This window comes from Pygoscelis adeliae, unplaced genomic scaffold (genome assembly GCF_000699105.1).
Source record: "Pygoscelis adeliae isolate BGI_AS28 unplaced genomic scaffold, ASM69910v1 Scaffold173, whole genome shotgun sequence".
Lineage (NCBI taxonomy): Eukaryota > Metazoa > Chordata > Aves > Sphenisciformes > Spheniscidae > Pygoscelis > Pygoscelis adeliae.
This window is the reverse complement of record NW_008824409.1, coordinates 742,084-767,420: the sequence shown is the minus strand read 5'-3', so window position 1 is coordinate 767,420 and position 25,337 is coordinate 742,084. Positions and strand designations below refer to the sequence as shown.

Sequence of the window (25,337 nt, the reverse complement as noted above, 5' to 3'; positions counted from 1 at the left end):
TCTCTCCGCCCGAGCGCGTCCGCTGGCTCGGCGCTGCTGGTCGGGACCGTCCGTGTGCCGGGGCGGGGGGGAAGAGCGAGGCTTTAAAATTGCAGCACGCAGCAGCATTTCTCGGTTTGGTCCGTTATCTGGTCCTTCAGCTTGGAGGGGTCTGGAAGCTTCTTTTTTTCTTGTGGACTATGAACGATTATTTGGCTGCGGTGGTCAAGGAATTTCTTGAGATGCTTTTATTTAGTTCTGATGTTCTTCAGAACATTTAGAGGAGGATCTTCTGTCTGAAGTAAGTTATGCAGCATTTCTCGGTTTGGTCCGTTATCTGGTCCTTCAGCTTGGAGGGGTCTGGAAGCTTCTTTTTTTCTTGTGGACTATGAACGATTATTTGGCTGCGGTGGTCAAGGAATTTCTTGAGATGCTTTTATTTAGTTCTGATGTTCTTCAGAACATTTAGAGGAGGATCTTCTGTCTGAAGTAAGTTATGCTCTAATTAGACAAGTTATTAGGATATGTAGTAAGCAGAAGCATCTGACAAAACTATGCAAGGTGTTCTGTTGATTGTTATACATACAACACTACTGTTTTTGGTTTGGGGGTATGATAGCGCAATGTCTACATTGTTCTATTCCATAGCTAAAATTAGTTGGACTTTATCTTTTGCATCCTTCTCCTGGAATCTTGGAGTTAGTCACCATTGGTATTCTGAGAACAACCTGGGGGATCTGCTTTTTTGCCCTGATTCAATGTTAGAGAGTTTAATTGAAATCTTATGTATGCTTGGACTATGTATTTTTAATTTGTGTGAACATGTGCATTAATTCCAGCTTATACCTCTTGCAGCATTTGAAGCCTGGTGGAATATTGCGATGGCAGCTCAGATGACTGATGCTCATCGACGGTTCTTGCAGGTCCTGATGTCTCATGGGATAATGGAAGGCTCAGAGGCTAGGAAATTACACAGGTGCTCCTGTGAAATCCATCAAGGTGTGTGTTTCTTTTGGAGAAAAAGTAGGGAGATGGAAGAACTACTTTTTTTCCTGGTGCAGCTTACAAATAATTAGATTTCTGAAAAGTGTACACCATCTAAAAAAAAGTTTAAAAACTTTAATGATGTGAGTGTTCTCTCTCTTTCCTAAAAGATAAAATAACACAGCAATGAGGAAATAAGCTTTAATCAGGTCAGACTCATACAGAGCAATTTCTATTTTAGCAAAGATGTTTTTTATAGGTTATACATTTAAAAAATTTTTTTTGACACTGATAGCGTCACCAAAAATCAGGAATAAAACTCCTTAACACTGGGTGTATTAAAGAGCAGGCATTACTTTATTCAGCCGGGTGCATGGGGCATCTTTCCTCCTAGCGTGCACACCGTATGTTGCATCAACCATCCCTTATATGGCTCTTCGATATACATATTCATAATAATTTCTTGGAATAATCATACATATTCATTATGTTTCTAAGAACTAATTATAATATCTGCATAGTCTTTCATGCATGCGTTTTGAGTCCTTAGGAGCATCTGCAGGTGTCTTAGGTGGTCTCTCGTGGTCTCTTGTGGTCTTTGCAGGAGGTGAACTTTTCTTGAACCTTTGAGCCCTTCTCCTCATTTGGAGAATTGGCTCATCACTGCCGTTTGCCACAGTTTTGGTTGTCCTTGTCTGGTTTCTGCTAGTACTTATGTATCTCATGATGTGCTCATTAGCTTTGGCCTTGTATGTGATGTGCTCGTTAGCTTTGGCCTTGTATGTTTGACGCATGCTTGATTAATCCAGCAGTTTATCTTACAAGTATTTACAACAATAGTGCTGAAATTTCCAGAATGTTTTCCTTCATACTTATTTTGAAAGATTTCCTTTGGAATATAATATGAAGTGTATGCTGTTATCCATCTTGAGTAAATCTGTCACATCTGACTGATTACACGGTCAGCTGGTTAGTTTTAATATATGCTATACCAAACTGAATTTTATGGCACATGTAACAAAAATTTGGTTGTATACTATCAAATCTGTCTAAAGTTCATATTCAAACTTAAATAGTACAGAAATGTGTAATCAACTTGATAAGGATTTTTTTCAGAGATCTGTATTTCATCTTCACTAATCTTGAAAATGTGGTGGGCACAAACCAAAATAAAGCTGTAATGAGTGATGTGTTTAGCACTAATTAATCAGTAGGTATTAGATGTGTCAGTTGCTTGTTCCCAGAAAATAGTGAAAGAATAAAACACCTCTATTTTCATCTTTTCCTTATTTATGAACAAAATTGAAAAGGACAAGGAAGGTGTAAGAACAAAAAGAGCCATTTAAAAGGAAACACCCAAATGCTGTTCAAATTAGTGGTTTTAAACCATTACTATTGAAAGGCAGATAACTCCAGCAAATGTTGTTTAAATGACACATTCTGAGATTTAATACGCACTGAATATATGTCTCAAGTTATTTTCTAGTTCTCTAGTATTTATGACTTTAAAAATAAAAGCCTTCTTAACAGTTAGTTAGTCAGTTCAGGATATCTGTGTGAGTCTATTGAGAGCTGAACCAATAACTGCAGGGGAACTGAACTATTCAGTTGCTGGTGGCTAACTGGGACGGTAACGTTAGCATCACAATTGCTAACTATTCTTTCTCTCTGTTAAGAGAGAAGAGACTGTAGTCACTGATGCACACAATCTGTTGTGAACTCCTCTTGCTTTGTCGCCACAAGTGGAGTCCTTTCTGGGTGGTGGCACTTTTGATGTATTTTTCCTTAGTTAAAAGGAGTCAAGCAGACTCCATAGGTTTTCAAACTCTCTTGAGTCAAAAGAGCTTATTTCAGCATCTGCCCAAATTTCTGTCTGAAAAAAGTGGAAGTGTGGAAAAATAGAATCATAGAATCATTAAGGTTGGAAAAGACCTCTGAGATCATCGAGTCCAACCATCAACCCTACACCACCATGCCCACTAAACCATGTCCCTAAGTGCCGCATCTACACGACTTTTAAATACCTCCAGGGATGGTGACTCAACCACTTCCCTGGCCAGCCTGTTCCAATCTTTAACTACTCTTTCAGTAAAGAAATTTTTCCTCACGTCCAATCTAAACCTCCCCTGGCGCAACTTGAGGCCATTTCCTCTCGTCCTGTCGCTTGTTACTTGGGAGAAGAGACCGACCCCCACCTCGCTACAACCTCCTTTCAGGTAGTTGTAGAGAGCGATGAGGTCTCCCCTGAGCCTCCTTTTCTCCAGGCTAAACAACCCCAGCTCCCTCAGCCGCTCCTCATCAGACTTGTTCTCCAGACCCCTCACCAGCTTCGTTGCCCTTCTCTGGACACGCTCTAACACCTCAATGTCCTTCTTGTAGTGAGGGGCCCAAAACTGAACACAGTATTCGAGGTGCGGCCTCACCAGTGCCGAGTACAGGGGCACGATCACTTCCCTAAACGTTGCTTTTTACAGGTTTACTCATGTATTTGTGAGAACCAGCCACTGTGATTTGTAGAAGAATTTATCATAAATGCTAGAGATGGCCTAAGCCAATAGCATGGCTATAATGAGTTTATTGTGTGTTAAGAACACAGAACCTTAAGAAAAAAAACTTCACAGCTAGATCATGTTTTCAGCGTGCAGGATCAGTGAGCTGTACTGCAGTGAGATCTGATAGAGTTATTATTCATTAGGAAGGTTTATTTAATATAAGGATTTAGAAAAAAATGGCTCCATTGCAACTGCTGCCTACCAAGTATTTGGTATTTTTTCTGCATAATGACAGTTGATGTGTAATGGAAAAGTTTGTGGAATTACACAGATACAGTGTGGGAGTTTTAACTGTTGCAGTTTTATTAAATGCTCCCCTCGGAAAGCTTTTTACCACATTGGGAGGCAAAAGGATGTTAAACTTGACTCACTGAATAGAACACTTCCTCCCCCCATTTGTTTTATGAACAAAAGAACCAGCGATTTGACAAACCCATCCTTGCTAGGGGCAACGTTAACAGTATCAGAATTTACGAGATCACGGTAATAGCATTTTTATGAAGAAACAGCTGACTGTACTGTTTCTAGATGAAGCTCTGATTTTGATGTTGTTTTTTTCAAATACATCTTAATACTGCTTAGTGCAATCTGAACAATAATTTTCAAATTGGATCAAAGCTAAATGATTAGCTTTGGTTACTAGGTTACTTTAGTAACTTTTAGGTTACTAAAAGTAGCTTATTTGAATTAATTCCTTTCTCCTGAAGGTTGTAAGCCTTATATAACAAGGCGGTCTCCCATCTATGACATTGGTTTCCTTAAATACAAAAGGATAAAAAAGCTGCGTCAAATGAAGTCAAGTCATACAGTAACCAGCCTGTGCAGCTTCTGAGCAAAGTGATCTGAAAACTTTCCCTCCTGGTGTTTGGCACGTTCTCTTGTTCTGGTTTATTTCAAAATCCTAAGCCTTTTGGCCAGGAGACACCTTCTTATGTTTTGTGTATCACCTGCATGCTTCCTGTTAGCAGACAAGTGTCTATGCTAAAATCTGCACACAGCTCTGAAGGAAAAGCTCCAAACATCTATCGAAGTGCTGCGTAGGACCACTAGAAAGTGTACAATTCAGTTAGGATACAAATTGCAGGCTTGTTGAGGAAGGTTATTAAAATTGCTAATGCTTTTTTACTGGAATCCCTTAATGCATGCTGTTTCTGTTTGCATTGTGTTATGGCTTCTCCAGTTATGAAACACATTAAAGTAAAAACTTAAGTGCAAAGTTTAAGACATCTTGCCTATCTCTAGCATTATATAATAGCTAAGGTACCACAACATCCTCAGCATCCTTTCTGGGATGGCTTTGTGTGTTGTCTGTGGGTGCAAGCTGGCTTTTCCTTTGTTTGCGTAGTCAGGGAAATGGCAGTATCTGAGTTGGCTGTTGTTGGATCCCTTTACAAGACACTGTGAGAGGAGAATACGTAGAATATTATTCTGACCCTGACCCTAGCCTAAAAACAGGAAACAGTAAAAATAGGAGAGTTTGTAGTTATTTTTCCTGCTGTTTTCCAAGCCAGCTGAAGTTCTTTAATAACTGAAGCTCTGGGTTCACACTACTCTAAATAGTACGTACGGCTGGAAAGATGGTGCCTCTCCCCTGGAAAACATTTCTCTCTGTAATAGCGTGGCTTTTTTTTTTTAAAAAACGGATCATGGAATAAATACTGAGATTCATGTGTTTTCTATCCCTTGATAGACTTCCAAGTTTATCTATTTTTTCTTGGATTCAGCACATCTTCATTTGATGAGTATTTAAATATAACAATATTAGGCATTTTTGTGACCAGCATTTTATTTTCCAAAGACATGGTCATTCACAAGTGTTTTCTTTGCCACATTCTTCATGGCCAGAAGGTTAACAGAAAACACAGATATATTTTCTTCTGCTATATTTTTGATGGACCTAAGGATAATTTGGAGGGACAAAATCGGGTTGCCTTTGAAACCAATGGCCATATTTACTGAAGGACAATATTAGGTGATATTTATACAATTACTTATAAAATGTAACTGTATATGAAGTTGCAGTGAAGTTCATTAGAAAAATGGCTGATACAGTCTGTATATGAAAGGATGTTTAGAAAAATGGAAGAATGAGAAAACTGCTTTTTTCTTGTCTATTTGGATGTACAGAAGGAGTGTATTGATTAACCATTCATTAACGTGGATTATATCAGATTGGCTTTTGTCTAACTATGTTTTGTATTTTATTTAACTGGCTTGGTAGCTGAACTCAGAAGAAAGTAACTGTTAGTGTCAACTTTAGTCTACAGTCATGCCAATTTCTTAAGCAGAATATGTTTTGTGTTTGGCCATTGAAAGACCCACTAAATAAATTCTATATGAGAAACAGGGATTCATAGAATAGGCAAGCATTTTTGCTTTACATGTTTTGTATGTCTTTTAGTATTTAGTATTCTAGGAAAAGCCCCAGCAGCTGCTCCTATGTGTGACCCAGTATGCTCATTATGCTTCTATCTTGTCTGCAAAGTTCAGCTAGAGCTTAGGGGAATTTTTCTTATCTGTGGTGGAATTTGCAGATAACAAAATTGTTTGAGGTCTGTGTTTTATGTTACTAGAGAAGTGTTTGCATTGCAAAACAACAGAAAAATCCACTGTACTGTTGTTTTGATATTTCGCTTTATAGTGCATCAAATATGTCAAAACTAGAAAAACAAAACATGGCTCTTTGCTCCTCAAACTAGGCATTTTTGTGTAGACAATGAAGAACATCACAAAGCACTGACAGAAAAGGGACTGGAGGAGATGAGTGGGAGTATAGACAGTGAGATCACACAATTCCTCAGCAGTACTTTGCTATAATGTAGTGAACGCTTTTAAGTAAATGCACTTAAGTTATTTTTCTTACGTGTTGTGGGAGAAGTGAATGCCAAGGAAACATTTTGGTGAGGATGAGATGAGGTTTTCTGGTGGATGGCTGTACCTTCTCCCATCTCACCTGCATCATATTGCCCATTACTAGTTCTGGAAGCCATGCTCCTGCCAGGCTTAGTAGTATTCTTGTATCTTGTCACAATGCTACCCACTCTACAGGGACTATTCTGTTTTTACTGTGGATTTGTATCTACTTATCCATAGAATTTAAGGTCAGAATGCAGTAATCTATTTTTGTGTCCCATGTAATGCAGGCCGTATTTTCTGCTAAATACTTTTTGCTGCAGATCAGATGCCTTGTAGCTGGATTGAAACATAAAATGTAGAGAGGCTTACCAATTACTCATTTAGATGTTCTGGTAATGAAGACTGACTATATCCCTTGGGTCAAAGTTCAATACTCCCTGTGTTAAGAAGACTGAAAAAAGATTGGATGTGTCAGTCTCAAGTTGTACTGAACGAGCACTGTAGCAGAGTGTAGGTGTTAAGTCATTAGTCAGGTAGCGGGTTAGTGGTTACAGTTTAAAACTGAAGTCTTGGCTGAGTTCTTACTGAAGTTCATTAGAACTTTTCAAGTGTATCAACATTGCAGTGCTGGTGAAAATCCATCTGTGCTGTCTGAATAACCGAGTATTTTCCTCCCCTAAACTCCTTTGCAGTCTGATTGTTTTTGTTCTAGATTGTGTTGCAGTATGCTACTAGAAGCAGCAACTTCTTCTTCCCAGCGATTCTATTTTTTATGGGGAGGCTGAAACAGGTATCATAGACGTATGTGTAGAAAGATGTTTAATGTGAATGGTTTCATATGAGTTTAAAATAATGTAAAGCAGGATACATATAAAAAATTAACAGTGAATGACATAGTCATTCCATAGTTCAAATGTCATTAAGCTCTCTGAGGCAGGGATTGCCTGGTTTTATGTATTTATGTATAATACCTTGTGCTATTACAAGGAAGTGTTCTGGCTTGTTTTTGATGTTGTTAAACAAAAGGAAAAAAAGGTATTGTACAACATGCTGCTGCGAAGTGTAATTAAGAATGTTTTGTTTTTAAAGAACTTTGTAAACATGCTTTTAGGTTCTCTTACAGGTAATGGTCCTGTTGCTTCTGTTTTTTCTAGCTATAATGAAGTTAGATGGCAGCATTTTCAAATCCTGATAGGGAGCTTCTCATTATATTAATCACCGTAGTACTAAGAGAGTAACTGAAGGAAATGGGAAAAAAAACCCAAACCCCACCACATTTTTTTCCTCAAAGAAATTAACTTTTCTGAATGTTTTATTCTTCTGTGAAATGAAAACTGAGCATCGGTGACTTAAAATCCAAAGTAATTTGTCATGTTATTCTTAATGGTTTGTTCTAGTTTTTTGTTTAATTCGGAAGCTTGCAAACTGATTAACTATGCCAAAAGGTGTTGAATAGTTATTAGTTTTTTAAATATGGTTTGATCTTGAAAATCAGCTGTAGATATCAACACTGGTCGTCAGTGGCTTATATTACATCTGCTCAGTGTCATCAAAGTAGAAGAAAAACATGACATCTTTGTAATGCTACTTCGCAGACTACAATTGTACTTCTGCTTACAGAGAACATGGAAGCTGAAGTACATAGATACGTGTCGTGGTTTAACCTCAGTCGGCAACTGAGGACCACACAGCCGCTCGCTCACTCCCCCCCCCGGTGGGATGGGAGAGAGAATTGGAAGAGCACAAGTGAGAAAAACTCGTGGGCTGAGATAAATACAGTTTAATAATTGACATAAAATAATAATAGTAATATAATAATAATACACAAAGCAAGCGATGCACAGTACAATTGCTCACCACCCGCCGACCGATGCCCAGCCAGTCCCCGAGCAGCGGCCCCCCCCCGCCCGCTTTCCCCCGTCCCTTTGGCCAGTTTGGCTGTGCCCCCTCCCAGCTTCTCGTGCACCTCCAGCCTTCTCAGTCGGTAGAGCATGGGAAACTAAAAAGTCCTTGGCTGGTGTAAGCACTACCTAGCAACAACTAAAACATCGGTGTGTTATCAACTTTGTTCTCATCCTAAATCCAAAACACAGCACTGTACCAGCTACTAGGAAGGAAATTAACTCTATCCCTGCCAAAACCAGGACAATATGATAATTATGTGTTTAGGTTTTATGAGTAAAGGTCCTATCTCGTGTCTTTTAAAGCATTCACTCAGCTTATTTGTAGTCTTTTGCTGTAAACAAGGGAGCTCTAATTTTATAACCGTGCCAGTCTATTTTTAAATTTATCATGAAGCTGTGGCATCTCAGACTAATCTAAGTAATAAAGATTCCTGTTGTTTCCTTGTCTTCAAGCAAGGAAGTTTAAAACAGTGCCTGTGGAAAAGTGATAATTAACCAAGAGTGTAAGTTTGTTTGTTATGCTACCTGCTGTTTAGTTTGCATATAGACACATTCAGAAAAGTTTATGGTTTCTCTGAGCACCTCTGCTTTATCTTCAGTGAGGGATCTGTTCAGCATTTCTGTGGAAAATATTTGAGTTTATAATGAAGTTTGTTTAAATTTAGGGGGAAAAAAACCCACCAAAACCCCAAAGCCCCAGAATATTTGTGTTCCATTTATTTACTGTTTGGTGTTTCCTATTTGCTCATCTGCTGTCTGTCATTGAACTGAAATAATTACTTCTAAAGAAAATGCTCCCAAGCAGTGTTCCAGGGTAACACATCATGAGCTCTCTTTCTAATGCTGTCACGTGTTAGCTTCATTAAGACTTCAGGGCTGAGAATTTTTCATTGACAGAAAGAATAATACCTGGTTCCTGCATGTGCTTGGTTTTAAATGCTATGAACAACTTTGTTGTGTTCATAATTGGGTACTGGAATAGCAATGTGCTTTAATTTTATTTGACTGAAAACAGATTACAATAAGTACATCTGTGATACAGTGTTGGTTGAGATTGCATTTTATGCCCTAGAGAAGGAAATAATTTATTTCTGTTACAAGAAATAATTTATTTCTGTTACAAAAATTAATTTACAGCAATTGTAACTAAGTCTTAGATTATTTTTTTTTTAAGGTACTACATTTTACAGGGGAAGTTACTGGAAATTAAGACTTTTCAAACAGTTTAATCCAGTATTTTGGAAGTAGGGTAGTCCTGGCTCTAATATGCATCTAACATACTCATGTTACAAGGTGTTCTTAAATACAGTCTTTCGAAGTAGTACTGACACCTCTGAGATATTTTACCAGAAGAAAAAAGGACAAAGAGATTTCTGTACACACATAATCAGAATATGAAGATTGTGGATACTTACTGAATGAAGATCACATTAGTTTGTCTAATTTCTCATCAAATCTGTTGACAATAACTGACTTCTTTTCAGTAGTAATGTATTTGAATAAACAGTTTCTATCCAATCAGTTGCTATGGCTGCCTGCACAGGAACTGTTTCATAGAGGTAACTTACAAGCTTTTGCAAGTAGTAAAGGACATTTATTATTTATCCTGAGTCTGGAATTGTAAATTGACGAACTTTTTAGATGTTAAAATTGTTAAGTGCAGCTTTTGGTGTGGTCTGTCCCCCGTTCATTTTTTATGGAGAGTTTATATCCCTTTTTTTCCACAGATCTACTAGAGCAGCCATTCATCTCACATTAAAATGTTACAGCTGATGTACAAAAGAATATTCTTCTGTTATCTTTCATCTTACCCTCTTTTAGATCTGTCAGCAACACTCCTTGGCTTTGATGTAAGCAGAGTGTTCCCTGCTGACAGGTGCCAGGCAGGTGGCATGACAATTTGACAAAATTATACTTTAATATTATACTTTATTATTGTTCTTGCTGTTTGTCGGTTGTGTTCGCTTAAGGAGTCTTACTGATCAGAATCATGAACTTTCTGGGCAGGAGCATCCTGTGACTGATGTTTTTGCATTGTACTATGCTATAAAGTATAGTGGTGTTTTGAGAGCGGGACCTTACACAAGCGATTGACTCATAACTGAGAATAGTATTAAGTTAGTGATAACTGGTAGTATTTTTGAGACATCAATAATTTTTCTAAAGTTAAGAGCTGTTACTTAACTCTGCTTTTTAAACCCTGGCCTGCTGAAGTCAACAGGAGTTTTGCCACTGACGTAATTTTGTTTTGGATGGAAACTCTTCAGGGCGTGTGCTGTTGCCGTGCAAGCAAAAGCTGTAGCACGTGCTTCTACAGAATGACTCCAAAGTCCATCTTTATTATGTCTATGATAGAACTTCTGCTAGTATTTAATGTTTGTAGAACATGACACAAGATACTACCTGTATTTCTACAATGCTAGAGTTCTAAGTTTTCTGGCATGTAACTTGGTCATTTAGATGCCATTAATTTGTGAAACAGAACACAAAGAAACAAGGAATCCCTTGTGTGTAAATGAAAGGAAGCAAGTATATTTTTGTATTGTGCATAATAATTTTTCCTGCTCATGTTTTATTTTCAATTCAACTTAGTTCAAGTCACTGTAATTAATGGATTAATGTGGTGGGTTCCATACAGTGACGCAGAATGTCTGGACTCTGTCTCTAAACTCTGACTTTCAAGGAGCTGAGCTTCTCTGAAGGCTCGTAGCCAGCAGCACAAGAAAATGATAATGTCTGCTTAATATAACAGACCTGTTTGAATTCTTCCTCACTAACTTTTAGCTCTTTTACCTAGGAAAAAAATGTTTTGGCAGATAAAACAGACAAAAAATCTGCCTGATGTGTAGTTGTTTGGGGTTTTTTGTGTATGTGATTTTTCTTATTTATTTTCAGTCTACTACGCGCATGATAAACTGGATGATTTCATCAGTACTATTAACAGCCATCTACAGCCTTTGTTTATGCAGATCCGGAAAGGAATGTCGGAAGGTGATGGGAAAGCACATTATGCTTTAGTAAGTATGTGATGTGCTGCCATGGTGTGGTTTTGTTTCTCATGACTAGTGCATGGATAGCAAAGGGAGCCTCCAATGTCTCTCCAACTTAAAATTAACCTTTGAATAACATGCCAATGAAAAGTCTGCACACCTTCCGATTGTAAATTGGCAAAAAAATCTAGCTGTATCTGTGCCTAATAAATATAAGGCTGCCCTAAGTGCCGTCTTTGGATGTTAGAAAGATTGAGTTACCAGGGTCCTTTTCCTACAGTATATCTGTAATAGAACTGCTATTTAGAGAAAACAGAGAGAATCTAGAACTATAGGCTGCATGTGCCAGCAGGCTTCTTCCTCTTGGCGGTATCTTGTGTGGTTTATGCGGGGCTGTTCCACTGTTATGCTGGCAGCTGCCGTAGAAGCTACTTGTAGGTAGAACACGGAAGTGGGAGGATAAACTGCCAACAGCCTAGGTGCGTGGAAATGGAACATGGCAGCAAGGACTACAGCAGCGTCCTATTTATTTAGCATAAAGATTGCTTAAGTGCTGAAGCGAGATTTCTTTTTCACAGGAGGCTTTCTTTCTCAAGAGGAATTTTTAAGCTAGAAGACATGGAGAGCCCTCCCAACTTTAGTTTTCTTTTTCTCTTACTCAAAAATCAACCTAGCATAAAAGGGTTGCTATGGAATGGCCTATAAAGTTTCCCTAGATGCTCTGAAATGTGCATGTCAGAGAGGGAAAGTTATATAGTAATTTCAAAAGACCATACAGGAGGTATTCTAACATTAGCTGCTGCTTTTAACCTTTCTGGGTCATTAAGTTGAGCTAGTAATAAATAGCAGTAGCACGTGCAATAAGAATATGAAATATCAGTAACTGTTTTTCAAGTGAAACAAAAATGTGTATTATAACATAGTTACTGCTACTGTCCAGCACAGTATCCGGGTGTAATATCTTTAATATTCTATATTAGTTCTATAGGGGGAGGTGGGATTGTTTAAGAGCTTGGAGTGGACAGAGGCAGCTGTGGAGAACATGTGGCTGGAAGATCAGGGGTTGTAAAGAAAGGACTCGAGTACCATTGAGTGCCATCTTTAAGGAACAGCCTCTTTCATGACACTTAAAGAAATGACATTTCTGTTAATTGTAAGATGATGTATTCTTTACCCCCGAGGATCTTTTACAATTTATGGTGTAGAAATACAAAGGCAATCTGATTTCAGTTTAAGTATTTTTTTTTGGTAGGTGAATTTGGCAGAAACTGAGATAACAAAAATGGCATCTGACTATACAGAAAATGAATTAGAATTGTTCAGAAAAACAGTAAGTATGTCAGTTATTAGTTAGTAAATCACATTATTTGTGAAGATACCATCTTAAAATGAATGGAAATGGAAATGAATGGAGATGTGGTTCAGGAACTAGTTGCCATCTTACCTAAGTTTATCCCAAATCGAATGGGAGGGTGGGGATGGGAGTATATGCAAGTAATGATTCTCTGTTGAAAGTCAGTTACCGGTATACTGAAATCCGAAATAGGTGAGTGCTCCTTGGAGTTAGTGACTTGACATATCTGCTTTTAGTTAAACAATCAACTTTCTTCAGGATTTTCAGTTGTGATTGCTGAATTTTTCACTGGCTTCAGTAATCTAGTAATATACAGTAGATTTTAATGCTAATAACATACAAATTGGATTTGCTGATTTGAACAGAAACATTTGTCTGTTGTTACTGCTTAGCCAATTAATTCTGTGTTTAACAAACTACTCAGAATGCTGCTTTTTAAACAAGAAAACATACACTTGAGAATCTTTTAAAGTTTTAAATAGGACTATTGGGCTGAGATTCCAGGACATATGATGTCTAATTTCTTATCAACAACCACTAATGTGAGTTGTGATCATAGCTATGTATCTTGCATGTTTTAGTGAATTGTTCTCATCGTGTCTTGAACTTTGAGGACTTAATTTCTCCAGCCACTAGACTTTTTTTTTTTCACACTCCTGAAAATAAAATTTTCTGTATAAACTGGAAAGAGAGGTGTATTGACTATTCTGTGACAGCTGCAAAAGTCTAATCTACATGGACAGTACCCACAGATATCCCTGCCCTCTCCTATTATTGGTGAAGTACCTATACAGCCATGTCGACGCTGCAGAGATGGCACTGTTGTGGCACATATTACTACTGGCATAAAAACTCTGCATGCTGCTTTGTGATAATGAGCAGCGGGAATGTTTCCAATGAGAGATTCTCTGAAGATTAGTAATACTGCTACAACCTTCAAGTGCCAGGTAAGTTCAGCAGTACTAACAGCTTCAGAGTGGACAAACTTACTTTAGTAGTGAGAGATTTTTCCTCAGAAGAACCTTGACAAAAAGCAGATAAAAAGAAACAGATCTGTCACCCCTGAGCATGCTCAAGGGTCCCTGAATGCAGCTTCATTTAGGCAGCACTGTACAGTTCTATTTGTGGAAATGTTTTCTTGGCAAAGATTAAAACTGTCAAGGTAACAATGATTGTTTCAGCTTTTGGCCTTTGTTTTACAGTTCTGGTTCAAGCCATGTACTGTAGTATCTCTCATATGTATGGATCCTAAAAAAGCTGCACATTACTATAAGGCATGTCTATCTAATTGCATGGGTTTTTTAATAGTTGAAAATGTTTCTTTCTGTAGATGGACCTAATCATTTTATCAGAAAATGGCTTTGCCTCTTCTACAGATATTTTAAACTTGGCTGACCAACTTAAGACAAAGAAAATGAAGAAAAAGGAAGCGGAACAAGTGCTGAAAGTTTTTGTGGAAGATAAGTGGCTCTCTGAGGTAACTGCTGTATCTTTTCAAGTGTTCATATTCTAAGAGGTCCAGCTATTATTTTCTTACAGATGTGATGGCTGAAACTGGAGCTGTTCTTTGATGAATGATGGCAAAAATGGTTTTGTGGGGCCTGTGCTTATTGCTGCTCCAGTGATTTTTGCAGAAAAGGTAGTATGTTTACAAGGAAAAAGTCCTTGGGTAGGTCTATACAGGAACATGGTTTCAGTTTTTTGTACCTGAGTTAGGTGAGTATGTGTGTACAGCTCTGCATTGCGACATACAGACATCCTTTGTACAGAACAGGATGGCATACTTAAACTTGGAACAAGAGCTGGGGAAAACTTTTCAGGGTGATCAGTGCTGTTATTTACATTTAGAATATCCTGAAAAGCAGTGAGGCCAAACATGTTGAAAACTCCTGTACCAGAAACGCATGGGCTACTGTGCATGTTTTTAAATCTCCTAACTTCATGAGGGAGAAATTGAGATTAATTTACCATGTGGACACTGCAGTTGCTTGCCAAGACAAGCGAGACCTCAATCCTTTCTCTCCTGGATTCTTTGCATCATAGATCTCCAACCTGTTGCCACACATTTTCTTATGTTAGAGTGATTTAGCAGAGATTTTCAAAGATACCTCAAGCAGTAAATACCTAGATTTTGCTGAAAGTCAGTAGAATTTCCGCTAATGTGCAAATGGAGGGTCCCAAAACTGTATGTCTTTGTTAAGGAGAGCATGCTTACTCATCTGTACCTTCTATGGACTAGATCTCTGTTAAAGGTGTGAGATCTTTATTCTGATCCTCTAAACAAATTTATTCTGCTACTTCAAGAGTATTTCGGCTTTGCATTATGTCAGTGTCAGCATATTAGTTTCATGATGGCAGAAAAAAGTGGATGTCAAATACTTGCTAGCAGGTGGTTAGAAAAGTCAAAAAAAGTAAAAGGCATTAAAAGAAATTCCTTGTCTTGTTTCCTTAGAGAAATGGAGAATATACTCTGCATACTCGCTGCATAATTGAGATGGAACAATACATTCTCAGCAACTACCAAGATGTGGCAAGGAAGTGTAACATCTGTCACAGCCTTGCCATCCAGGTAACATTTGTTTTATTACCTCAGTAGGCATCTGCTGATGTACGTGGTCATAGCTGAAGTTTGCGATACTTTCCTTTGAGTATTGGGCAGGCCCCGGAAAATTCTGGTCTTGTAATCTGGTAATGCTGCCCATGTATATGAAGAAAATCCTTTTATTTATTTTTTTTTTTCAGTGTAGTTATTTTATCTTCTGTCTTTGCACAAAAACTTGTCTTGGAGCAGTATCTCCAAGTATAAACTTGGAGAAAGAGAACTCACCCAATGAGGAACGTTATTGTCCTGTCTTGCTTTCCAAAGCCAGCAGGCTAGAGATGAACCCCTTATCCTTAAATAGGCATAACAGTTAAGTGTTGGCTATCTTATCGTTGGATCTTACAAATAGCAGTCTTCATGTGACACGTTCATCTTTGGTCCTGGGATTTTGGTTCAGGAACTGCTTGTGTCTTGGACTTCAGAATGAACATGTACGCTTATATATAGCATGCTAAAGCACTGTATTTTGATAGCTGGTAAGTTACCAGTTAATCTTGCATAAGTAGTTACAGCCTGAACTCCTACTGCAAAACTACTGCAGTCCCTTGCTCCTTGACCCTGCATCTTCTCATCTTCCAACTAACATGCCTCCATGTTACTGTTTCCATCCCAGTTGGTCTCCTTTATTGCACCCAAATAGCTCAGTGTTGTTTGTCGTTCAAGCTAAATTTTATCCATATAGAGAAACGGTATTTCCTAGTTTCCAGGAAAATACCTTCTTTTATCATTTACCAGCTTTGACTTTTGAGTATCCACCAACTGTACTATGTGAACCATTCTTTGGAATAAAGCATTGCATATCTGCCGCCCTTTGTAACAACTTCCTGTTAAACTGAAGGACAGGTTAGAAAGATTTTATTATCAACACTTCTGATTTCAGAGCCAAGTATGTGAATCCTGTGGAACTGGAATGCATTTACCTTGTGTCAGAAAGTACTTCAGAGCTCAGACTGAACCACGCTGTCCGCAGTGTAATGATTTCTGGTCTTGCGACATTCCAGGTACCAAGCAACCTATTTTAAAAAAAAATTTAGTGTAATAATACTAGAGAATGGACTGTGAATCACTCAGTGGCACTGCCTGTATTATTTATAACTGTAGTTGAGTATCAGTTATTTCTGACTTCAGTTGTATGTTTCAGACTGTAAACTATACATGGGCAACACTGAGCCCTGAAAGTGCAAGGATTATGCCTTATGGTCACTAGCAGATCCTCTGCATAGCATTTCTAACAACAATAAAGTGTGTGTGTGGGGGGGAGTAGGGAACAGACACAACGCATGACACAAACTTCTGTAAACACTGAGCTTCTAAGAAGAGCACAATCTCTTCAGAATTCCTCTATTTAGCCAGGGAAATTAGACATTCTGAACAGGAACATAGGAATATATAAAGCGTTTTAAAAATCTGGAGGTTATACAATATCATCCTTTTTTTGTGTCACTAACCTTTCTTTTGTTTTCTTTACAGGTATGAGTCGGATAGACTCCCAGTCACCATCAAAAACAGGGAGAGCAGAGAAGAGCTTCATTCTTGGCACTAGATGATGCTAGTGAAACTTGCTTTCAGTGAAATCTTTTTTCCCCCACTCTTGCAGAATAGCCAGACCGTATTGTATTCATTAGTAACAGTGCATTGTTCAGTGTACTTATTTTTTCCTGAAGTTTTAAGAATCTTGCAATAAAGCTATCATTGACCTTTCTGTTCTCCTTTTTCACAGTTACGCCTGTTGTCCCTTCGTTAGACACAGAAAAGTTTATCTGACATTAGGCCAGGTCACAAGCAGCTATGCTCAGTAAGAGAGGGAATATTCCCACAGTCAAAATGATTGGGAAGGAGTAGGACGACTTTTGGGGCAGTGCCAGCTTATGTCTGCAAAGTGTGGAAAAAATTACCATCTTAAGATTCTTTTTGTTTTTAGTATTGGCACTTCACTCTCCAGTTTTATGTAAGGATGCTTTTTCCTTTAATAGTTACTTGAAAAAAAGACAAGGACTAGATATTGCCAGGAACCAGAATGGAATAGCAGCATATCTTTCCTTGGTAGAAATGTGTGACACTGCAGAAGGCAGTGTCAGCAGTTCAGCTGATGGTTAATCAAAGTATGATTAAGCTTCAGTTTATTTAACTGCAACTAAACTATGGATTAACTACAATTAATTATGTTCCTAGGCCTTAACACTAGTAACTTTTTCTGTATAGGAGACTGGTATCTTGCTTCGTGTTAGCTTTTTTCTTTTAACGTACTGAACCTTCGGGTAGCACCATCCCTCATTGTTTATGTAACTCCAGTTTTCTACTGTTACTAAATCCAAGTAGAAGGTAACACTAACCTGGTGTTCCAAATACAGTTTGAAGCAGAATCCTGGCAGTGCCCATATATAGAGCTGTTTCAGATGTACACACGCATACAAGATGACGACCTAACAGATGCTCTTTATGAGTTCATATTAGAAACATCCACACAAAGAAAGTGGCTGCAGCATCTTCTTTCCATTTGCCCATCCAGATTCTTTCACCATGCTGAAGCAAGAGTTTGTTGGTTTTGGTTTTTTTTAATCCACCTCTAACCTCTGGATAGGGAAGAACATTCTCATGCTTAAAAAGAATTCTCTTGTGAGAAGATGCCAGATGCTACTTTTTCTGATTTTTAATTCCTGTTACAATGCTAACAGACTTTATGCATGCTTCAGAGCTATGACCACCAGAAACTGACAGAGAAGCTGGTATCAAGCGATCGTACATAGTGCCAATATTTAACTGGAATAAAGAGAACCTGTCCAGGCATCAGAATACAGGACTGAAATGCAGCCTTTCTGAAATTGGGAAATTTAACTAAGTCAGGATCTTCCACATCAACCTATAAAAAAACCAAAACAATCATCAGTACAATGTCTTTACTCAAATATGATTTGATAAAGTAACATTACTGATTCTAAAATTTCAGGCAACTATTTACCTGACTAGTGTTGTGAAGCATTTGGCTTTCATGAGGGTACAGGTTTTCTGAATCTTGTGGTGAATACAGACGGATATACTTTCTTCCAAATACCTGTATATATTACAATAAACGTTTTCCATCTGTCATTAACATGCTCATTATTGGAAACTGTGGGCCATAGCTGGCATTTAACAGTAAAATATACCCGATTACAAAAAACATCATTATCTTTGTTAGTAACAAACACTGCTATAATAAAAAGTTAAAACAAATCAGACTATTGGAATTCAAGTGCCTGTTCCATTGGAGCAGATAAGAATTTGAAATACCAGAAAATGCCTTTAACCAAATTACTTTGAATTCAAAGTTCAAGGCACCCAATTTATACAGTGTTATTTGGGCTCTATGTAGCTAGACACTAATTGGAAGAACTGAGAATAAGGAGGTTGAGACTTCAGTGCAGTTCACATCAGCAGGCAGTGGTATCCGCACGGAGTGACTGCTAAGCTTCCATATACTCCTTTAGCTCTTCTTTCTGTGTCATCATTAAATGAGTTCTTTAATTGGAGAGCTTAACTGAAAGACTAGAATTCATAAGGCAAGTGGACTGACTGATGTGAACACTACACCAAATTGCAAGTTGTCAGTGCCTAGAATAAACAAGTCAAAGCCGATTCCTGCACTGATAGCAGTGGAATGCCCACAGAAGGCATAGGGTGAATATTCATGCTGCTCATGCCAGGATTCAAGATTTCTTCAAGGGCCAGGCATGATCGTATTTGTTTGGAACTATCACATTAAAGGCTTAAGTCGGTACCCTGACTAACCACAGCACCCTGGCCTGGCATTATGATACCAAACTGTTCCTAACCAAGCTGCTTTTCCTCTATCTTAACGTCTCTTCCCATATAGTAGAACAGGATTTCCTGAAATTTTATCAACACTATGCTAGATGTTTATAGTTTGTTGCTTCAAGGACAGCACATAAACACATTCTAAAGGCTGGGCGAGTATCAATGTATTCCTGCCCTGTCCTACTCTCCGCTATCCCTGGTTAAACTACTAGAGCATCGATCCAAATAACTATGTCCGTGTGTTTTTCTGACACCTTCCATGCTGCAAAGGGATTATGGATATTAATTAGCTCTCTAAAGAACCAAGTGATATTTTTGGTGATGTATGGAAGTAAAGAAAATGGTGGTTATTGCTCCAACAGCACATGTTCGGAATCCTTGAATTTTTTCAGGGGATGGGTGTTACCTGGACTGCTGTGAGCTATTAATGGCTCCTTCCTTCACTTGCCTCGCTGGGTTAAGGCCTTGTATATTGCAAGGTTGAGCGCCCAAGTTAATGGGCAACAGTCTGCATCTCCAGATACTGCTTTCCTCATTAAGGGAAATACTATGATCTCTGCAGCAGCTACCACCCAGCCAGTAGGCATCATTCCACTTTGTTACTTGTACTTGTGCCTTCCTGTACTCCACAGCCACAGTTTAAATGGCATCAAGAGGCAGGGCAGTTTTAATTGAAAACTGAAAACTGCCAGATCACCTGCTGTTTAATTACAAAGACTCTTTTACAGCACTGGCAGATAAACTCCCATTCTTCAGGCAGAAGAATACAACTTCTGAAGTTTGTATGGGAAGTATCTTTTCCCAGTCCAACAACTACTGTAACGGACTTCCACACCAAAAAATTCCCCTCAAGCTTTACATAGTGTGTATAGCAGGATACTTTGCTTTCAAAATGCAGTTGTGTGTGTGTGTGTCAGGTGGGTTAGCGGGGAAGAGAAATACCATACATATGTAATTGCACAGCAGTTGTAAAAACCCACTTTAGGAAGGTCTGAATTAAGCCTCAGTTCCAAATGAAAACACAGGTTAGCAAGATGCAACTGTTAGGGACAGAAGAACTAAGGCTCAACCCATAAATAAGCACAAGTAGAAAGTATTCAATGTCATGATCCTGCTGGAAAATGTCTGAAAGTGTAAGCCTTTTTTTTTTTTTTTTTAAAGAGTCTGATGGGATGGAATAAGAAATGGCAATCTCCTTTCAGTAAGCAAAAAACCCCTCAGTGTTTGAAGATGTACAGTTGTCAAGTGCTTGGACCAGGAATACATCTTTGGACTTGTACAGTGCTTACCACAAAGGGCCCCAGTATTTTACTGTGTCACTCTGCACTAAAAGTCATCATCAAGAAGCCTACCAACAGTAAATCACTTAGCAGCAATGAGGTCACAAGTGCAAATATTACTTCATCTGACTCTCAATGCATGCACAAATAGATATTTTACTGGTTAACCTGAAGTGGATTAAAATATGCACCTAAGTCCATCCCAAAATCTTGCTGTTCCACAGTAGGAAGTTACTTGGTACGTGCTGGTAGGATCCAGGTTCTTCTCAACTCTGTTACAAATTCCTTGTGTGACCTTGGAAAAGCTACTTCTTGTGATTTCCATTTATCATCTGTAAAATGAGGGTAAGCAATGGCCTATCTCAATGAGGAGTACTTATGGCCTACAAGATTACATTGAGTATTAAGTTGCAGTAGTGACAAATGCAATAGCATAGCAAAATAATATCTGCATATTCTCTATCCTTCAATTGTTCATCAAGTTGTCTGCTACCCTTGTTTCTAACACTCACATATCATAAGCATTTTTTCTAGCTATAGCATTAATGGCACGTGTAGAGTAAGTAGAGTACAGACCTGGGCTAAAAAATTTTGCTGGGGATCCTGATGAAGAGGTGAGATAGTGCCTTCTGGACCAAACCAAGCGTTAATGGTGATGTCGTCTTCTTCCCCTTCCCCCAGGCAGCAGTAGTCAGGGATACTGATATCCTCTTTCAATTCTGGGATCTACTCCCATAAAGAAATAAACATTAAAAAGGGTATGTGCTGACTTGCCAAAGGTATGTAATTCATAGAACAGAGGAACAAGGCTTGACACAAAGAAAACAAATGACCTGCTTGTCCAGCAAAGGCAGGAGAGAAGTAGCTGAACTGCTAGGAATCTGCAGGAAATCACAGAATCGTTAAGGTTGGAAAAGACCTCTAAGATCATCGAGTCCAACCATCAACCCTACACCACCATGCCCACTAAACCATGTCCCTAAGCGCCTCATCTACACATCTTTTAAATACTTCCAGGGATGGTGACTCAACCACTTCCCTGGGCAGCCTGTTCCAATGTTTAACCACTCCTTCAGTAAAGAAATTTTTCCTCACGTCCAATCTAAACCTCCCCTGGCGCAACTTGAGGCCATTTCCTCTCGTCCTATCGCCAGTTACTCGGGAAAAGAGACTGACACCCACAATGTCCTCACACCTTCTGGCTTAGCAAGCAGATTCTGTTGGATGGAGAGGTGGGAGAAAGAAAGGGGTTTCTCATTCTTCAGAGACCTTTTGCTTTAGCAGAAACCAGAGAAACCCACAAGAATAAGTAGGTTTGCTGTTCATGGAAAGGGAGCGCCTGATCATTTATACACTAAGCTTGCTTTTCCGTGAGATTCCTTTTTACGTCTCCCACCAACCTAACCTCTGGTTAACTGGAATGACATTTCAGAATATGCTGAATGTATCACCACTGAAGACTGTTTCCTGTCCAAATCTCTTTCCTGACTTACTTATTCTTTGGGGAAATGCTGCTTTCCAGGTGATATCCCTGTAAGTATATGCTACATTGTACCGAAACAGCACTAAGATTCAATGTCTTCACCCCTGAAAGGGTTTTGTTTCCACGCCTTTCAGCCAAATGGAACAAACCCCTCCCTCTGTTCCTGTTTCTGTGCGAACAGAAACTTAAGAAATACTGTGAATTCTCTGTATGCCCTTCCACCTAGTAGAGCTGACATCCTCAGAGATGACTTGTGCTACAAAGGGAACACTTGACTGCAGAAAGATAAAAACATTCACTCAGTTTTACCTGATCAAAAAGCTGGTGCTGGGCAAGGTATCCCACACCGTTCTGAAATTACAGCAGAGAAAGAAAAAAATGCATAGTGACATATAGGGTAAGACTTCTCGGTCAGTTAATTTACTTATAGGCGAGTAGAATTTACTTATAGGTAACATCCATTTCCAATGTCTTATTTCAGAGTATTAGAATTGTTTCAACAGTTAACTAGTATAAGGCGTCTTCTGAAATAGTAACTTACAGATACACTGAAATTGTAAGAGTGTAGGTATATCCCCACAATCAACAAATTATCTACCTCAAGTTACTGGAAGAAGCCTAGCTATAATCCTATGGAGTCTCGACAGCTCTGTTGTCAATCCTGTGACAACGCTCTGCATCTTTATAGCTAGACCCTGCTAGTACATAGATTAGTTCATCTTCACTCCCTGTAAGTATACTCTCTATATTCTATTCCAGGCTGTACCACAGACCAATTTGCAATGGCACATGGTCCTTTCCTGCCAGAAGACTAGGAAACAGAAATGAGGGCAGGGCTTCAGATCCTCAGCTGTGAAAGTAGAAGGACATTCAATTGCTAATCAACTTTTTATTTTTTTACCTGGTGGCATGTAAATTTGGATCTTGAACCTAGATCTCACTAAAGAGTTTAATAACCAAGAGGAACAAAACTGTTGGCTGAGGATCCCTTATCCTTAGACTCCACCACTCAGGTTTTTGCTACAGAAGGTATCTATCTATTCATCAAATTCCATCTGCTGTACATTTGATTAGATATAAAAATCAAACCTAGCTGTTGTTGCAGTAACTATTTGTAGCTTCAGATCTTGAAAATATGTCAAACCTTTCAATTCAGAGTTGTGCTTATAGCATACCCCTTCCCTTGACATCACCTCTAAGCACGTTTGTTCTAAGCAGAAATTCTGTACCAGTAACATACTGCTGTATTTGGAGATGAAACAAAATGAGAGTAACAGACCTCATTCACAATATACTGGTTGATGAAGTCACTGACAGTCATGAGCTTCTGAGACCATTCATCATCTGTGTATCGGCTACCCAATTCCACGGGGACTGTGCGGCACCCTGCGACTTGACAAAAATAGTCCACGCTGAAATAAAGAAAGTTCCATTACCCTTTTATACTGCTCTTCTTACTAATTTTGAATGTCAGCCAATCAATCAAAATCCATCTTTTAGAGTAATAAAACTCTACTACCATGCGTTTCTTCTCTCTACATCCGACCAACCAGAGACAAAAGGCAGCAGAAAAGGATGCAAGCAGCAAGGAAACAAGCAGTCAAGTTTGTGTGTACATTATGCCACAATTGTCTGTTTTGTTTTAAAACCTTGTTTACCTCAGTTAACTATTGTTTCCTTACGAGCTAAGGAAATTCAAGCTGTTAGTCTCTCTTGATTAGGGATGGCTAATCTTTTTGCTGCCTGCTGCCACGTTTGCTAAATAAAATGATGTATCTTTTTATCATTAATGTAGATCAACTCTCTGTCAGTGGCAAATTCTGTATACAGGTGCCAATAATATCCATCCTGGCTAAAGTCAGAGGAATTACTTTGACGGGTTGTATACATCTCTCCATTGACAATGATACTAACTAAACGGAGAAGTTTCATCTTTTTAAATGTCTGAAGTTAAGCAGTGGAGTACCTTCCCTCAAAAAAGAATAAAACCCCTACAAAATAACAGGCGTGTTCAGTTAATGTAAATTTTACCCTTGGCTGTGGAACGAAAGCAATTGCTCAAACTAAGCGTGTTTTTTCCCCTTTTCTAAGGAATCATGAGCGTTATCTCACAAATATTTGATTCTCAGTAATGGAAATGTTGGCTCCATTGCTTACATTACACAAGCAGCACAATGTTATTACTCACTCCTGAATGGCAATGCCGAAACTCAACACTCAAACACGACACTGAATAAACATCAATGCTTGTACTTGTGAATGAAAGAGGCAATCATGCTTACTCACACCATCTCTGAAATTCACTTTCCATTGCACTAATTATCAGCAAGTTCCGAGACGTAAAAAATCACTGATCTGTGTCTAACACAGACCCACTTAAGATGCGAGCAGCTCACTAGAACAGTTAGCAATGCACGCTCCTTGCTAGTTTCCAGCTCAGCAACACACAGCATCAGCAATTTGCCAGAGCACTCCCTGGCACAGCCCCAGGAGGCAGGGCTGAGGGCTGCCTTCCAGTGCCGTCCCGGCCAGGACTGGGTTTCCCCAGCACACCGGGGCACTTACTGTGCAATGCTCTGGATGGTTTGATGCGCTTCCCCCATCTATGGAGCAACTTTTACAGAGCAAAGACAACATTGCAGCAGGAAGGTGCTGCCAACGAAAGTCTCTCCCAATGGCACCTGCCTTTTGCGAAGTCTCTACTGCTCTACTGAGTATTGAGATACCTTGATACCGAGTACAAAGGAATACTGAAGAGACACACAATTCTCTTTACTGGACATAATGTAGCCAAGCTTGACATACTCTGTGAATAGATAAGCTAAATATTCAGTAGGAAAGAAGACCTTGAAACTTTGTAGATAAGGAAGTGATGCTGAAGACAGCTAGTTTGTGAAGGTAAAATTGTGCAAACCGAGCCAAAGAACAAACTGTGCATACGCAAGAACTGAGTTCAACTAGCGGTCACGGTGAGGAAGACTATCGAGGAGCACCAGAGGACCCTGAAAGACCCCCAATGGACATAAGAGCGCATGCGTTAAAGACTTTTACATATGTTAATGAAATAACATGAATATGTTAATCATTTCTTGGAAATCTAATGAATATGTATATTCTGATTGTACTTAACTCCTATAGTTAAGCAGCTCGGTGAGGTGGAGCGATCCCCTGTGCGCCTGGTGCCGCCGTAAAGAATGCCTGCTTTCTAAAACTCCAAATTGAGTCTTAGAGAGTTTTTCATCTGCCGACTTACGGTAACAACCTGACACAGAAAACGATCCTCGCCCTTACTAGGACAGGGAAGAAAGTCTTTATTTCTCACCTCCACTTCTTCATACATGGCCAGTGGTCAATAATCCCCTCTAAGACCACAGGCCTCTGTGGAATTAGATAGTTGTCTCTGAAATGCTCCAGCGAAGGGCAGTGAAGGTGTGGAAGCGCATCTTCTGGCTGCACAACAGGGACTGGAGGGGGGCCAACCCGGACCCTCTGGAACAGAGACGTCCTCCTCCAACAGCTGCTAGCGAAGGACTCTGCGACCTCCCCGCCGGCCCGGCC

The 25,337-nt window shown here is 39.1% G+C and overlaps 2 protein-coding genes across 2 annotated transcripts in view; one reads left to right on the top strand and one right to left on the bottom strand.

The window, feature by feature from the left end:
- Window positions 1-820: 820 nt before the first annotated feature.
- NSMCE1 (non-SMC element 1 homolog (S. cerevisiae)) lies at window positions 821-16,925 on the top strand. Its single transcript, XM_009320505.1, is given in 8 exon segments — window positions 821-978; window positions 11,171-11,292; window positions 12,518-12,595; window positions 13,950-14,096; window positions 15,072-15,188; window positions 16,102-16,222; window positions 16,692-16,726; window positions 16,729-16,925. Coding segments are annotated over 8 exon segments (774 nt in total). The 5' UTR covers window positions 821-860; the 3' UTR covers window positions 16,765-16,925.
- A 921-nt stretch (window positions 16,926-17,846) lies between these two features.
- KDM8 (lysine (K)-specific demethylase 8) overlaps window positions 17,847-25,337 on the bottom strand; it is a 9,094-nt gene continuing 1,603 nt past the window's right edge. Inside the window, exons 2-7 of the mRNA XM_009320527.1 lie at window positions 25,102-25,268; window positions 23,059-23,191; window positions 22,089-22,130; window positions 20,873-21,022; window positions 18,181-18,273; window positions 17,847-18,081 (exon numbers count right to left, since the gene is read on the bottom strand). Coding sequence (XP_009318802.1) covers window positions 17,917-18,081; window positions 18,181-18,273; window positions 20,873-21,022; window positions 22,089-22,130; window positions 23,059-23,191; window positions 25,102-25,268 — 750 coding nt within the window. The 3' untranslated portion in view covers window positions 17,847-17,916. The remainder of the gene's footprint in view (window positions 18,082-18,180; window positions 18,274-20,872; window positions 21,023-22,088; window positions 22,131-23,058; window positions 23,192-25,101; window positions 25,269-25,337) is intronic.